The following is a 15,764-nucleotide window of genomic DNA, read 5'->3' as shown; positions in this document are numbered from 1 at the left end:
TGCCGGTGCACAGCAAATTCAAGTTTTGTTTTTTTGGAACTTTCTGGAACTTTTCCCCCCAATGTTTTTTCATGTCCAGTTGATTGAACTCGGGGCTGCAGAACCTGCGAATATGGAGGGCCAACACTATAAACAACAAGTGTCAACCCTAACATCAATGACTCTTTTTTCTACTGTTTAAATGGAAAGCCTTTCAGCTATTTTCACATTCATAGCTGCTTTGGAGAATTGAGGGTATTAAGAGGTTGGTACAAGAGTGTCAATGTACTGAACTTTAGGATCTTATGTAGTACTTTATACAGATTGACCTCCTCTCATATTTAGTTGCCACCAAGTGTTCCACCATAGCTCTAACCAGGTGATGTTGACTGGGTCTCATCCTAGAGAGCAGACCCAAACTGAATAGAGTGTACTGCTGAAGTGATGAACTGACCTGTCAGAGGAAAAAGGAGCTAAAAAATAAATGTGATATATATTACATGACAGCTGAAGATTACCTTGTATTAGATTCATTCGAAATTACAAACCTTAAAAATGCTCTCCAAAACAGACTAGGTACTGCTGTATTTACAGTGTAACTAGAATTAATATTTAGTTAAATAAATTACATTAGATCTTAAATGGCCTAACAGCCTTTCCATTACATTTTTTTAATATAAATTTATTTATTTATTTATTTATTTATTTATTTTTAGCTGTGTTGGGTCTTCGTTGCTGTGCGCGGGCTTTCTCTAGTTGCAGCGAGTGGGGGCTATTCTTCGTTGTGGTGCACGGGCTTCTCATTGCGGTGGCTTCTCTTGTTGTGGAGCATGGGCTCTAGGGGTGCGGCCTTCAGTAGTTGTGGCACGCGGGCTCAGTAGTTGTAGCACACGGGCTCTAAAGCGCAGGCTCAGTAGTTGTGGCGCACGGGCTTAGTTGCTCTGCAGCATGTGGGATCTTCCCGGACCAGGGCTCGAACCCATGTCCCCTGCATTGGAGGCGGATTCTTAACCACTGCGCCACCAGGGAAGTCCCTCCATTATATATTAATATACATTTTAAATGGCATATTAATTGACCATATTTTATTGATCATGTTTTATTTTTTCAAATACATCACCAGACACACATTTTACCATAGCTTTCTTAAATTTAATTTAAAGTTTTCTTTTTTGCTTTTGTTTGTAACTGCTAAGGTATAGTTGACCACATTTTGGCAAGAAAATCAAAAAGATTCTGTGCCAACAATAACAATACAATTGGTGCCTTCTGTTTGGCAGAACTGCAAAATAATGGTATCACTAAAAATTTTAAAGCAATGAACTTCATTTAAAAATATTTTCTTCTACCATCTTATCTACAAAAATTGAGATAAATTTCTTTAAGCCAATGTCATGAGTGGTTATTAGAAAGCAGTAATGAACATATATTTTAATGCAAGGCTGTGTATAAAGAAGTTACATAAGTTTAGGATCTCATTGGTTAACCTAAAATGACCTTCATAAGTTCACTTAACCAACTCAATTAAAAAAAAAAAAAAGCATTTCACTTATTTTTGAGAAACAAGGAGTTAAAATTTCATCATGCTCAAAATATTCTTGCATTTATTCACAGAAAATAAGCAATCTGTGAAATAGGGAGAGAAAAAAATAAAATGTATTTTTTATATTTTATTTTTCCTCTGATTATAAAGATAGTAGGTTTAATCAAGAAAACATAAAAAATAAATAAATGTAAAGAAAAAAATTCAGCTATAAACATATCACTAATAAATTATCCACTGTTAACGATTTGGTATATTTATTTTCAGTCTTTTTTATTTACAAAAGTGAAATCACCTGTCATCTGTGTCTTTTCAGTCATTATACCACTAACAGTTTCCCATATGAATAAATATTCTTTAAATACACGACTGTTAGGAGAACATAGGGTTCCATTATATGTAGCAATTCCCCTAACTTTGGCCTAAAGGTTGTTTTCAATAATTTGGTATTACAAATAATGTCATTATGAACAATTAGCACTATTCAATTCTGAAAGTCAACATAAAAAAAGCATAAATAACAACAAAGCATTAGCTCCCCAAACACAGCCAACAAGATCCAGGGTTCATTTTGTTCTGTTTTTCCTTATTATAATAATTATAATAAATAAATAACATGGAGATAAATATCATACTTGCTAAAAGAGCTTCAAGTAATTGCCTCTGGGGAAGATGCAGGGAAGAAAAGGGACAGGGAATGACTGCTATTTAAAAAATATTATATTATATAATAAAATTATAACCGGTGGCAAAATAGAAAATCAAAAACAAAATAAAAACACAAACAAACAAAAATTGTCTCTACAATATCTTCTTGTTTTCTTCCTTCCTTATTAATAGAATCACAGACATGTGTCTATCAGGGAAAAAACAAAAAACAAAAAAAACCCCCAAATCCTAACATTCTTTTCGGATGGGAATAGCTAACAAGATGGAAATGGAAGTTACTGAGTAGAACTTAGGGCAAGATGTTTTTGGCTTACCCCAGAGACACCCTGTTCCTGCTACATGGAACTCAGATGTGATGGCTGGAACTTCAGCAATTATTTTGGATCATGAGGCAAACTTGAGATAGGAAGATAAGGATGACTGATAAGAAAGAGTGAATGATGGTAAAATGATGATAAAGCTACCATATCATCCCTACACTATCCATTCAAGACTTTTCATGTGAGAAATAAATGTGTACTATTGTTTGAGCTGTTTAAGTCAGGTCTCTACTAGCAGCAAAATGCAATTCTTCATATTTAAGTTATATATGACTTATTAAACCAAGTACATGTAAAACACATATAAAAAGTAATAGCAAATCAAAAAATAATTCCAATTAATTCCAAGACTAGTAACAATGTATTATTATACCCTAAGAAACTGCTCAAGAAACTATAAATATTATGCAAATTTTATACCAAGACTAAGAGATAAAGCTTGTATTTTCCTAAAACAATTAAATTTTAATTTCTCTAAAGTAAGAGGCATTAGCATGTATTCTATAAAACTATGAAGCGAACCCTTTTTCTGTTAGATTATCTCTTTATCTATTAAAGTGCCGGGTACCCAGTAGCTGCTTAAAATTATGTGAGGATCATTAAAGACTTTTTTTAAGACGTAAAGTATCCACTAAGGGTTCCAAAGTAGATTATAGCAGGGTTTCTCAACTTTGGCACTATGGATATTTTGGACCAGATAATTCTTTGTTGTTAGGGCTGCCCTGTGCATTGCAGGGTGTTCAACAACATCTCTGGCCTCTACGCACTAGATGCCAGCAGCAACCCCCCAATTAAGACAATCAAAAATATCTTCCGACACTGCCCAATGTCCCCTACAGGAAATAAAATCTGAAAAAAAAATGTAGTTGTTTTTGCAAATCATTTAGTGCTTCATCAGGAACATTTGGCTTTTCTAGTTAAATAACAGAATTTTAGAATTGTAACATTTCTAAATTCTCTCTAAAGTTGATTGTGGTATACAAACTCAAAGTGACCCACAGATTAGGTTATCTCTAATGTCCCTCTTAAACCTTCAGAGGATTTCACATGAAAGAAATATTAATAGCTTCTATCTATTTAAGCCTATCTATGTGCTAGGTATAGTACTGAGCACTTCATGTTCATTCTCTCATTTTATACTCCTGACATACTCATGGGATGGCTATTTAATCCCACTGTAATAAGAAATAATTTTAAAGTCTATTTTAGTCAACAAATCAAAGTGCTTCCAGAAATACTTATTTATCATTCATTATATTCATTCTGGCACTGAACTAAGAAGGTACCTTTACTTGCTTAACTTACAATTTATGATAAAAAATATTTCAATATATCTAGCAACAAAATTAAGTTGAATTACCACAAACTTCAGGAATTGGGGAAATGTTCACAGCCCCTAACAAGTCAGAGAAATAATAATTAACTGTTTCTTGGAATATTTTTTATACTGTGGCATAATGAAATTTTTTTTTAAATTTTTCATCCATGATTCCCTGAGTTCTTCCAGTAACCTTTTTTTTCTCCTTTGTACAACTTGACAAAGAAAAAAAAAAAAATCACTTTATAATTATTTGAGGATTCATCTGTAATTTCAATCTGTTGTTCAGGAGAAATTGAAGGCTGGGTCCAAAATCCCAGCTTCTTCACCTGACATATTAACTTGTTCAGGCCTCAATTTCAACTATGTAACTTGCATAACAAGACCTATCTGAAGGCCTTAAGAGTTAGTAGGTCCTCAATAAAAATTACATTCCTCTTCCTTTCATCCTGAAATTAAATATCAGCTAAGTGCCAATTCTATTTAAGCAATTGTTGAGAGTCCACTAATAAGAGCCAAAGGAGGATATGATGGGGCAGTTAGTGTAACATTATTCAATGTAACTGGAAATGAACACATTCAATCTCCCAAATCCATCATCTCAAAAATGCTGTAGCCTAAGCCCTTAGTTTGAGATTTTTAATTACTATACTTGTATTGTTTCTCAAATAGAAAAGTATATCATCAAATACACTGAGTACATGCATAATTTTTCACTTATATTATCTAGTCTTCCGTTTTACTTTTCCCTGTGGTAAAAGACACAGAACCATTTTTGAAAAGAAGTGTTCCTTCCTCTCCCTTCACCCACACAACTAACTGCCAAGAAATTTTGATTCATATTTCTCTCTAAAAGGAGGAAGATAAATTGGAGCCTTTCTTCTCAACTTCACAAGGCTGTGTGTATAATTCATATATTTAGTTAACTGTCACCAACCCAAGTGCGTATTATCCATTTTATGGGTTACTCACAATTAAGTCATTTACTAATGAAGGCAAGTTACCCTTAGCGAACATTAGGAAACCAAACGTTTAGAAAGAAACAATCTTTAGGAATTAGATTATATAATCTACTGCTTCCCTTACTGGCAAATAAAACAGAGTTATTGTTGTTAATCAGTCAGTAAAATTCAACTTAATACAGGTAATCTTTTATTCCATCTAAAAGTTTTAATACAAAAAAGGACTTCACAAAGCTCACCTACAAGGTGGAACCAGGACAAGAACCCTAAGAAGAGATCATTTGGTAATCTAGAGTATTATAAAATATGTTATGAGGGTTCAGGTAAAAGTTGGTAACATGAAAGTATGTCAGTATAACACTCATAATTTAGCAATATAAAGTAAAAGTTCATTAAGTTCTTCCTGTTTAGTTTTGCTTCCTTGGATATTTTAGGAGGTAGTGGAGTTTTATAAAACAGTCAACTTCATTTGTTCTTAAAATAATTTACTGTCACTATTCGGACACCGTATTTCACAAACTAAATTTATTCATTTGTTCTTAAAGTTGATTTCAAGAAACAGAATAAGAGTAATTAAGAGTTCTCCAAAAATGTTCTGGCCCTCAAATTAAATTTCCCATTCTACAGCAAGTAAGGGTTATCTGTTCAGGTAAATTTACAAAGCTAAATGTAACCAAAGCCAAGTTGCTCATTAATGATATAAAAAGCAAAATACAGAAAAAGATAAAAAGACTTTCTGTCTATGACTATATTAAAAAGAGCAACTGTAACCTAATTTTTCAGAAGTTTAAAACTCCTGTAGATACAAAGTCTACTAATAACATGGTTTCTAGATATAAAACATAGAAGACAAGCTCTGTAAAGACACTGAACCTCTAAATCCTGAATGCCAATACTAACAAAAAAATTTTTAAGAAAGTCACTAAATAGAGAGCAATGCCAAAGAAAACTGACATAATCTTTACACCAAGATAATTTCCACTGTCAAACCAACTTATCTATTGGGGGAAGGGGGGATGAAATCAAAAAACAGTTTAAAGTATTAAAAACTTACCTGAATATGTCAACCCCACCCTTTTTCTTTCAATGCTTGGAAAGACATAAAATCAAATTTCAACAAACATTATGCCCACTTCTGCTTAACTTTATTTCCTACTTGTTACCGGAATGAAATTAACACCTTACTTTAATTAATATGTAAAGGATCCAAACCCTTTACATATTCATTCCTTCAATTACTATCCCTATTTGACAGAAGAGGAAAGAAACTAAGGCACAAAGAGGTGAAGTAATTTGTTCAAGATAACACAGCTAGAAGTAATAGAGCCATGACTTGAACGCTATACAGCCAAGATAATAAACAAATAAAGGAATGGGGTGGAAAAGGAGCAGTTAAATTTTTTTTCCAAAAGAGTTTGCAAAGTAAGAGTGTTGTGAAAGAGAACAAAATGTTTAAACTATAAATATATGTAGATGTGAATGTAGATAACACAAATTTTACCCCTACACAAGTACTTTGGTGCTTTCATATTTGATTATGGTCAAACATTCTAAACTTCATCAAATTTTAGTGGCAGTCGACCAAGTAAATAATTTACTGTCACTATTCAGACACTTTTTTTTTAACAAGCTAAATAAAATACACTAATTTAAAGGAAGGGGGTTGGTGGTGATGTAACTGGAGCAATAGTTTCAGGAAAGCTACTTTCTCTATTAGCAGTTAATTAGAAAAGAGCTTGCGTGTATCGGGGAAAGGGGTAAGAAAAGGAAAGATGACAATCCCACTGCCTTAACCCCACCTCCTAAAAGAGTAACTAAATCACTGTGGGTCAGCGCCTAAACCAACTGGTGAACCGGCCCAGCGGGGTCTCGTGAAGAGATGACAGGAGACCCTAGCAGAGGGGGAGGGGTGGCGATGACAGAAGAGGGGGCGGTAGAGAGATGGCAAGCCTCCCATCTCCGGAAAAGGGGAGAATACGGGGGCAAGGGGCGGAGAAGGGAAGGCAGGAAATGTTGCCAGAGATTCCAAATGAGGTGACAAGAAACAGGGTAGGAAACACAAGAAAGGCGGGACCCTCGGGCAGAAAGGGTTCTGTTTGGGGTAGGGGAGGCTTGTCAGTACAGAGCTTTCCTGCCAGCTGGCCCTCCTTCTCTCCAGCCCCTCCACCCCCGACAAACTCTCACTTTCTCAGCAACCCTAAACCTGCGCAGGTCATCCCCGTCCCGCTCCCCGCCCCCCACCCCAAGCCGGATAGGTGGAGGGGGGAGCTTCACCCTCACGCTCCTTGTTGGGCTGGTGGCGCGAGCGCTGGACACAGCCCAAATTCGGAGACGGGAAGACCAGGAAAAGCAGGGAGGCCCAGGACCTGGCTGACAAGTCCTGGCGGCCGACGGGCTCCTCACCTGACAGAAGCGTCGGCAGTAATCCCGACTGCTGATCCCGACGCCGCCGCCACGGCAGCTGCCGCCGCCAGCGCCGCCTCTGCCTTCGCCCGCAGCTCTAAGCCCGGGAGGGCCTGGCGGGGACTCCACAATGGCCACGAGCTCTTCTCCGAGGCGTTCGGCCTCTTGGTCGCTCTCTTCCTCCGCCATGAGGCTCTCGCCGCCCAGCGCGTACCAGCCCCTGCGCCTCCGCCGCTGTAGCTGCCTCGGCTAACCTCCACCTCCTCCTCTAGTTCCCTCCCCCTTCCCTCCTCCCCAGCCGGACAGGGGCCTCTCGGCTGGCTCTACTTCCGGCTCCGCCCACCCACGCCCCCAGTTTTCATTGGAGAACTCTAGCTGCCAATCATGCACATGTCCGCCCTTCCACTACTATTGGCCAAATCAGCCGTCTGTTTGATAGATCCGCGGTCCGTTGGTCAATGTTGCTCGGCGGTTGCTGGGGACCGCCTACGAGCTCTCCCATAGGCGGCGCAGGAGGACTGGGCTCGGCGGGGGACACGGCGGCCGCTGCGGGGCTCGATCGGGCAACGGCGACGGCGGTGGCGGCGGTGGCGACTGGTCCTCCACCTTCACCCCATTGCACCTCCTTTTCTTCCTCTTCCTTTTCTTTCCGGCCGCGTATCGTCCACTTCCCCTCAAGGCGGCCCCGATCCTACGGTACCAAGGAGCTAGGGAGGCCGAGGGTGGGCCCGGCCGTTGGTGCGGGCTTTGGGCCCGGGGCCTTCCGTCCCGAAGCGGGAGCCGGGGGCGGGGCCGGGGCGCCGTTGTCGGCGGGAGGAAGAGGGAGGGGACGGGAAGCCTGACAGCGGCCGCCTCCGTCAGGCGCCTGCTGCCTCCTCCCTTGAGACTGCCGCCAACTCGGCTGTCGAGTTCCCGGGCCCACGGCCGGCAGCTGGGACTCGGCCCTGCCCAGCTAGCGGGCAGGGGCGGTGGGGCGCCGGCGTGCTGGGCTCCGCGCGGGAGGAGGGAGTCTAGACGCCGGGCGCGTCGCGAGCCCCGCCTTTCCCTCTTCCCGAACCCTGGGGCTTGGGCGCCCGGGGAGGTGCAGATCCGGGCGCACCACTGTGGAGGGACTGGGATGAGAAGAGTTGGGGTGAACGTTGGGATCCGAATTTGTGGTGTGGACTTAGAGTGATTTTAAGCACACCTGCGTGGTGGCTGTTGTGGACGTTCTTGTTCGTCTTTTCATCCACCCTTTTTCCTTCCCCCTCCCCCGTTTTTTCTTTCCATTTGTTTTTCGTGTTTTACAGTAAAGGCATGACTTCCCAGCACCTCAGGGAAAATAGGGTGCAAGCCCAGAAACTATTTCCACACCATCACTTGTTGAAAAACTGATTCGAAGGCATCTCCGGGTTTGGACAAACTGAAAGTGCCAGGATTTCATGCGTCTTTGGTTTTGCGCTGGAGACCCTTCGCTACTAGGTATCAAGACGAAAAAAACTGGAAACTAATCTGGTAAACATTTAAACTTGAAAACTTCTGTTGAGTTTTATTTTTATCTAGTAAATGATTTGCTTTTTTTGTTGGCCAATTCCGTCTCTTAACTTTGTAACTTCCTCGTTTAAAATATCTTTACTTCTATGGAAAACACTTTTCGTTCTTCGGTTCTGTAAACTCGAGCATCCTCTACTGGGTGGATATTTACCTCTGCAGTAACACAAATATACTTTAAAACTTAAAAGATTTTGGAATGTGTAGGCCTTTCATATTAGCACAAGTGATTGCGCGTTTTATGCTTCAAAGAATAACGAACATGTTAATTGTTTTAGAGTATGAAATCCAAAGACAGAAGACTTTTCAAATAGAATGATTTAAGCATTACTGGGCACAAATATGTAATGTTTTTCATAAATAGCTTAGAACCATTAATTATAATTGGGACTGACTTGCTATATGATTATAAAACATATACCATTAACTTAAAGTACAACTATGTGTAATGGTAATTCACTATTTAGTAAGCAGGAATTGTCTTACCTGCCATTGAAAACCTATAACCTAAATAATATTTGACACGAGAGCCTTGCGTTAAACACATTTTTAATGGGAAAAAAAAGAATTAAACTTATTAAAACCTAAACTTGATCATACTTTCCAAAATTTCTGTGGAATGTTGAGTTCTTCTCTGAGGTTATGTCCACAGGTGTCTAATACATAAATTCTTTTGAGAGAGATTTCATGGTAACCAGCTATGAATTCTGTAGCATAGATTAACGGAATACTCCATTGTTTCTGATTACACTTATAAAGTACAGTTCTTCAGAGCACACCTGGGAATTTTTCTCTAATGTATTTAAACAGAACAGAATTCCATCTTGAATTCTATCAAATTCATTTCAACTTCTTATATCTAGGTTAATGTAAGAGCTTAATCCAATGGCATGGCCTCAGGAACAAATGGTTATCACTTACAACTTCTGTTATCTCAAGTTTTCAGTGCCCATAACCTTACGTTTTTGGCAATGATCACAAAAATTTGTTTTGGGGTTAAATTGAGAAATTATTAAGCTGCTTCTGAGTTAAATATTTGGAAAGATAGTGAAGATAATCACTTATTCCATATCAACAAATTGTGATTGAGCATCTGTCATGTACAAGATACTGTGTTCTTAATTTTGGTCTCACTTAATAGTTAAATAAGTGAAATAAATATTAGCAAATGTAAATATTATTCTTTAATGGAATAAAAAGTGTTAGATAAGGCACTTTACATAGCTTGTCTATCACCTTTTGGAAAGGTATCTTAGTAGAGGTGTATATGCATTAAAAAAAATGACTTACTTTGAGCTCTGTATTTTGACTTTAAAATTTAACATCATTGTTGCTGCTTTTAATTGCATTTGGCCTGTGTTCTTTCTTGGTTTTTACTTTCTTTCTTCTCAGAACAATTTTGGAAATTATATTCAACTTCATATAGAATTACGCCAGTTTAGTGGCCCACCTGTTTGAACAAACTTTGTACACAGTTCCTTGCAGTTGTTTCCCTAAAATCTGTTGCCCCAGAACTGTGAAGGGAAAGAAGTTCTTTTAAACTTGAACATGTATCTAAATTGGATGAGATTAATACAATTAATACCATAAATATTGACCTGTAGTTAGGTTTTTCTAAAGGATAGTGACATCTGGGATAGTTCTTTTTTCATACTTTGAATTTATTTGAATTTCATCAAAATCAAGGAATGGACCTAGTTGTTACTAGTAACTTGCTCTGGTTTTGCCTTCCCTTAACATATCTCAGGTAAGTTAAGACTTAATAGACACACAGTCTATTAATTGGAATTAAGTTTTGTGAAGCCTTTAATCTTAAAATGTTTATACCTACCTTTTTATTATTCCTTCCCTCGTGAAGTGTTGTTATAACACTCTGTTTCTCTTGTCTTGAAAGAACCCTATTCAAAGTCAGAATGGAAAGATTTGTAGTGACAGCACCACCTGCTCGAAACCGTTCTAAGACTGCTTTGTATGTGACTCCCCTGGATCGAGTCACTGAGTTTGGAGGTGAGCTGCACGAAGATGGAGGAAAACTCTTCTGCACTTCTTGCAATGTGGTTCTGAATCATGTTCGCAAGTCTGCCATTAGTGACCACCTCAAGTCAAAGACTCATACCAAGAGGAAGGCAGAATTTGAAGAGCAGAATGTGAGAAAGAAGCAGAGGCCTCTAACTGCATCGCTTCAGTGCAACAGTACTGCGCAAACAGAGAAAGTCAGTGTTATCCAGGACTTTGTGAAAATGTGCCTGGAAGCCAACATCCCACTTGAGAAGGCTGATCACCCAGCAGTCCGTGCTTTCCTGTCTCGCCATGTGAAGAATGGAGGCTCCATACCCAAGTCAGACCAACTGAGGAGAGCATATCTGCCTGATGGATATGAGAATGAGAATCAACTCCTTAACTCACAAGATTGTTGACAAGGAGGTTATCACCATTGTGATCAAGATAAATAATGTGGAGTATTAAAGTTATGTGTTGATTGTGTGGTTCATTTTTATATTTATTTCATTTTAAATCATGTGATGCATAATAGTTTTGCAATGTATATATAGTTGCAGGCAAAAAAAAAAAAAAACATAAAAAAAAAGAAACCTCACTGCAAAACATATTGTTAATTTTAGTCACCAATGGTGTAAAGCAAAACTTAGGGTTTAGAGTGTGCTAGGATACCTGAAACCTGATGGTTATCTTTAAAATTGATGGTTTTTCTCCTGAAATGTTTGTGCATGGAAGAACTGCCCTGCTTTTTTACCCCATTGCCATGTATGATTATTCCTTGTGAGATTACCTAATTACTTGGATTGAAGACTAGCCTAGGAAGTTGAAGCTGCTGCCAGGCAATACCACTCACAGTAACTTAAAGGAATTATTTCTGATTAGAGGATCCTCAAAAAGGAAGGGATGGTGGGAAACTATTCTTATATCTTCAGATTCCTAGCAGAAAATGATTGTTTATTTCAGACTATGCTTTACTTGTATATGATGTAGTTAACTATCTTTCAGTTCCTCACTGTCTTTTTTCCTTTTTTTTTTTAAAGGCTTATTGTTGTATTAGTAGCAGCTTCAAGTGACCAAAAGACTAAAATCTTTTAATGTAAGTGCCAAAAGCCACCGGGAATTTTGCAGTGACACGATTTTAGTCTCGTACTATAAACACAAATTTTCGAACCATAGCTTTCATTTCAAGCATCATTTTGAATTTGCAAACTTTTTTTTTTATGTCATGGTGTTAAAAGACTTCAAGATTGGCATTTTAATTTAAACAGGTAGACATTTTATGATTGAGTTTCCTGTTTTTACAGAGAATTAGTAATTACTTTTTGGCTGACAGATCAGATGATAAGGAAATTACTTTTTATGCATTAATTTTTCCACATGATTTTATAAGAGTTTATTTAGATAGACTAGAAACAAGTTTACTTACTTTCACTTTTATGTGCTTTGCCTCTGGTGGTATAAGGTTTTTAAACATAGATGGTAAACCATTGTCTAAAAATACTGGCAAGATTTTTGTAATGAAGATCTGGCAGTATCCTGCATAACTGTTTGGGTGAGGAAATAATCAGATCTGTTAAAGGTCAACCATGTTCAGGAAATGATCTCTATCTGAATTCCACTATCCTGTAAGGTTATTAAAGTGGCTTAGCCCAGGTATGTCCTCTTTGTTGGATACCCAAATTATATTTTTTAAAAATTAAACAGCTGAAAACTTGGAGTAGAGCTTTAAAAAAAGTCAAAGTCTTTGAAACCATTCAAGTTAAAAATCTTTATAAAGTATATTTCTATTACAAAGCACTGACAAAAGATGCCCTATGTGACTTGGAGTTATCTTTGAAGTCATTTTACCACAAGTCTTCATTAAAAAACAGCCAAAGTGAATAAGAAAAAGATTAGATATTATGTTTTTCAGAATCAGCTTTCCATGTCTAAGTTTTTTTGGTGGACTTAAGTTCCTAGTATGAGGTGTCAAAGTGCCCATCTTATTTTAGATTTTATGTGGGCTTTTTTTTGTTGTTGTTTTCGTTTTTAAATAAGTTTGCCACCAAAAAAAAAAAATCACTTGTCAAAATTTGAGCTACCAGTTTTTCTCATGTTCAGTTATGTTAAAGTAGCACAATTAATGCCCAGAATAGTGCTCTCATTTGTTAAACACATGCAAGAGGAAACCAGCGGCAAAACATAACCAAAATGTACTTTGCTTTTACTTCCTCTAGTAAAGAATTTGCAGGCAACCATGTTTAATTTGAATTATCTAAGATGGTACAAGAGCTACGAAACTCGGAAAATAATTGATTTTTATAGCAGTATTTTCAGAATACAAAGATAAGGTTAGATATACAATCATTCTAATTTTTTCAAGACTTCCATGTGATTCAGACTGCTCCCTATTGTTTGGACATTAATTTGCACTAACAGCAAACACATAGTGGCAGGACGGCTTTGAGTAGTCCTAAACAAACTGGATGACGTTGTACTAGAAAAATACCAATAATTCACATTTGAGTTTCTAGCAGTTATTACTAATTTGATGATCATTTAGGTCCCATATAGCTTAATGTATTTCTCCAGGCTCCTAACTTTTCGTATATCCAGTATATCTAGAGGCATAATCCGTCCTTCTGTTAGGATTATATCATGTCCTTAGAAGCGTTTTCCATCCTGTTGTGGAGGTTTAATGTGTTTCTTTACTGATTGTGAAACTTTTCGTTCCCTGAAACTGGTTAACTTTACTTCATAGTTAAAAAGATAAGGCAGAATGATTGTCTTAGCCTGCTCAAACTGGTACAAATCTGTGAAACCATGGTTAGCATACGTTGGGTAACAAATGGAGAATGTCTAAGAGGCATATGCTGCTGTGGAGGTGTGGACGTGTGTACAGAGCTCTCAATCTTAACTATATAGTGTTAGTGTGATGCTATACTATTGGGAAAAATAGCACATTTTTTCTATTTTATAAGTTGTATGCATAAACATAAGATTTGTAATGTTTCATTTATAAACTGCCTTCAACACATGCTTACCTGTTAATAGTGTTTTCTCAAAGTATGATAGTATGTCTTCCAGAATTTCACTATATGCTTACAGTAAATAGTTGCTAGCTTGTTGAAATGTTAAATTCCTTGTTGGTTTCTTTTGATTCTCTGGGGCATATAGCAAGCCTGAAAGACATTATAATCATTTCTTACAGGGTGGAAATTTAGAAAGATTGTGTATTGGAGCCTAAATAGTTATTTTATTCGTTATCATCTTTGAGTAAGACTTTTTTTCTTTTTTTTTTTTTTAAACAAATGTTACTTCCAGTTAACGCATTTGGCCCTACTGAATTTCAGGGACCAAAATACCAATACTTAAAAAGTTCTGCATCTTACAGTTGTAACCAATTAAGTATCGGCTTGGGATTGTTCTGAAGTCTTCATTGCTTAAAAACTATTGTAAGTAACAGTTGGCAAGATCGCTAAGCAGAAAGTTCCATGTTAAAATCTTTTGCCTGAAAGAATTTGTATGTAAATGTTAATGGAAAACACATTTAAACAAAATAAAACGTAAGGTGGCCCCAAACAAAAGCCACAAACAATTTGTCATTTGGTGCTTAGTCTTTGTAAGGGCTCTCTGTGGTTTGACTTGCCCCAGCTGCCTTTAAATGAGTACAGATCACCTTAAAACATGTTTATTAAATAGAAGATTCATTCTATAATTTAATTGAAAATCTTAGCCTAAAATAAGTTGCTTTGGCTTCTAGTCAGCACTGATTAAAATGTGAATAGTGAAGTGACTATCCTAAACCTGGTTTATCTCAATCCATACTACCATAGACTTTTGAGGTAAATACAGTTCTTATGTAGTGGTATTCTACTTGTATCCAGAACACTGTATTCATTAAAATTTTACTATGTTCATTTTTGTATTCCCTTGCTTATTTTTTTTGCTCACGCATGTATCCTTAGTATAAATGTGTCTCTTTTAAAGTTTTGTCTCTGTGACTTTTAGAAATAAATTTCAAAAATTGTTTCAGAAGTTTTTGAAAGCATGTTTTGTTTTGTGGGTCAATAGCATATATTTCATAATTCCAACAGATTAATAAAACTTTACTAATTTAGATTTATTTTTCTACTAGTTATATCTCTTTGTAAGATTATTAGTCCTTATGTCCAATGTAAAAGCATATATATTCTGTCAAACCAAATTTACATCATAGCTACAGATAGCCCCTTTCCCCTAAAATTATATAGGTAATATTTAAATAAGCTTAATAAGTGCTTTTAATTGGAAACATACTCTAACTTTCTACCTTTAGAAAGACTGATTATGGAAGACAAGGACCTAACTTGCATCTTGTAAGTTTTATTGGGTTTTTGAAAGATTTGCTATACTCTTATCAGCACTGGGGAGAAAATGCATATAAGTGGAAAATTGTCTTTTATTAGTTTTACATAGTTTTGAGGACAGCTATTCCTCCTTCTATTTCTATTTGGAAAATAATTAATGAATTTATAAAGTAATTGACTTGTTTTTTCTGAAATCAAAACAGTAGAAAGGACCTTAAGAAATTAGTCAATACTTCTGTTTCCAGTTTAATATCTCCAAACCAACAGAGGCTTGTCTTCATTTTTCCTAAAGAATCTCATCATAACCTTTATTAAATGTAAACCAATTGAATGTGTGTGCCTTTGGGTCTCATAATAGTTCCTTTTTTTCTTTCTGTGTGTAAACTGAGTTGTATTACGCACCTATAATATGGTATCTCATGATGCAAAGATGTTCCTGGGATCAGACTAGCTAACCTAGCGCAGTAAAGACTAAAACTAGGAAGTAGAATAGGACTTAAACTTGTGATGTGATGCATTTGATACGTATGGCATGACTTCCATCTGATTACCCCTCTAATATGTTACTTGATTTCATTTGTTTTATATGCATACTATTTAGAATGAATGCTTAGATCTCTCTTGTTTAAATGTTGGAATCAAATAATTTAAAAGTCCATGGCCTCAAGTTCTTGGTTAAATTTGAATAATATGCAATCAACTAGTACTTACTGA

The 15,764-nt window shown here is 36.9% G+C and overlaps 2 protein-coding genes across 3 annotated transcripts in view; one reads left to right on the top strand and one right to left on the bottom strand.

The window, feature by feature from the left end:
• ZNF654 (zinc finger protein 654) overlaps positions 1–7,446 on the bottom strand; it is a 91,237-nt gene extending 83,791 nt beyond the window's left edge. For both annotated transcript variants that reach the window (XM_061192986.1, XM_061192985.1), the window contains exon 1: positions 7,195–7,446. In XM_061192986.1, the coding sequence (XP_061048969.1) occupies positions 7,195–7,383 (189 nt within the window). In that variant the 5' untranslated portion in view covers positions 7,384–7,446. The remainder of the gene's footprint in view (positions 1–7,194) is intronic.
• A 251-nt stretch (positions 7,447–7,697) lies between these two features.
• On the top strand, positions 7,698–14,675 carry CGGBP1 (CGG triplet repeat binding protein 1). The gene is made up of 3 exons (XM_061192984.1): positions 7,698–7,890; positions 8,484–8,688; positions 10,619–14,675. The coding sequence occupies exon 3, from the start codon at positions 10,638–10,640 to the stop codon at positions 11,139–11,141; it is 504 nt and encodes a 167-aa protein (XP_061048967.1). The 5' UTR covers positions 7,698–7,890; positions 8,484–8,688; positions 10,619–10,637; the 3' UTR covers positions 11,142–14,675.
• The last annotated feature ends 1,089 nt before the right edge of the window (positions 14,676–15,764 follow it).

This window comes from Eubalaena glacialis, chromosome 6 (assembly GCF_028564815.1).
Source record: "Eubalaena glacialis isolate mEubGla1 chromosome 6, mEubGla1.1.hap2.+ XY, whole genome shotgun sequence".
NCBI classification, from domain to species: Eukaryota; Metazoa; Chordata; class Mammalia; order Artiodactyla; family Balaenidae; genus Eubalaena; species Eubalaena glacialis.
Note: the sequence above shows the minus strand (reverse complement) of the source record. Positions and strands in the feature narration are given on the sequence as shown.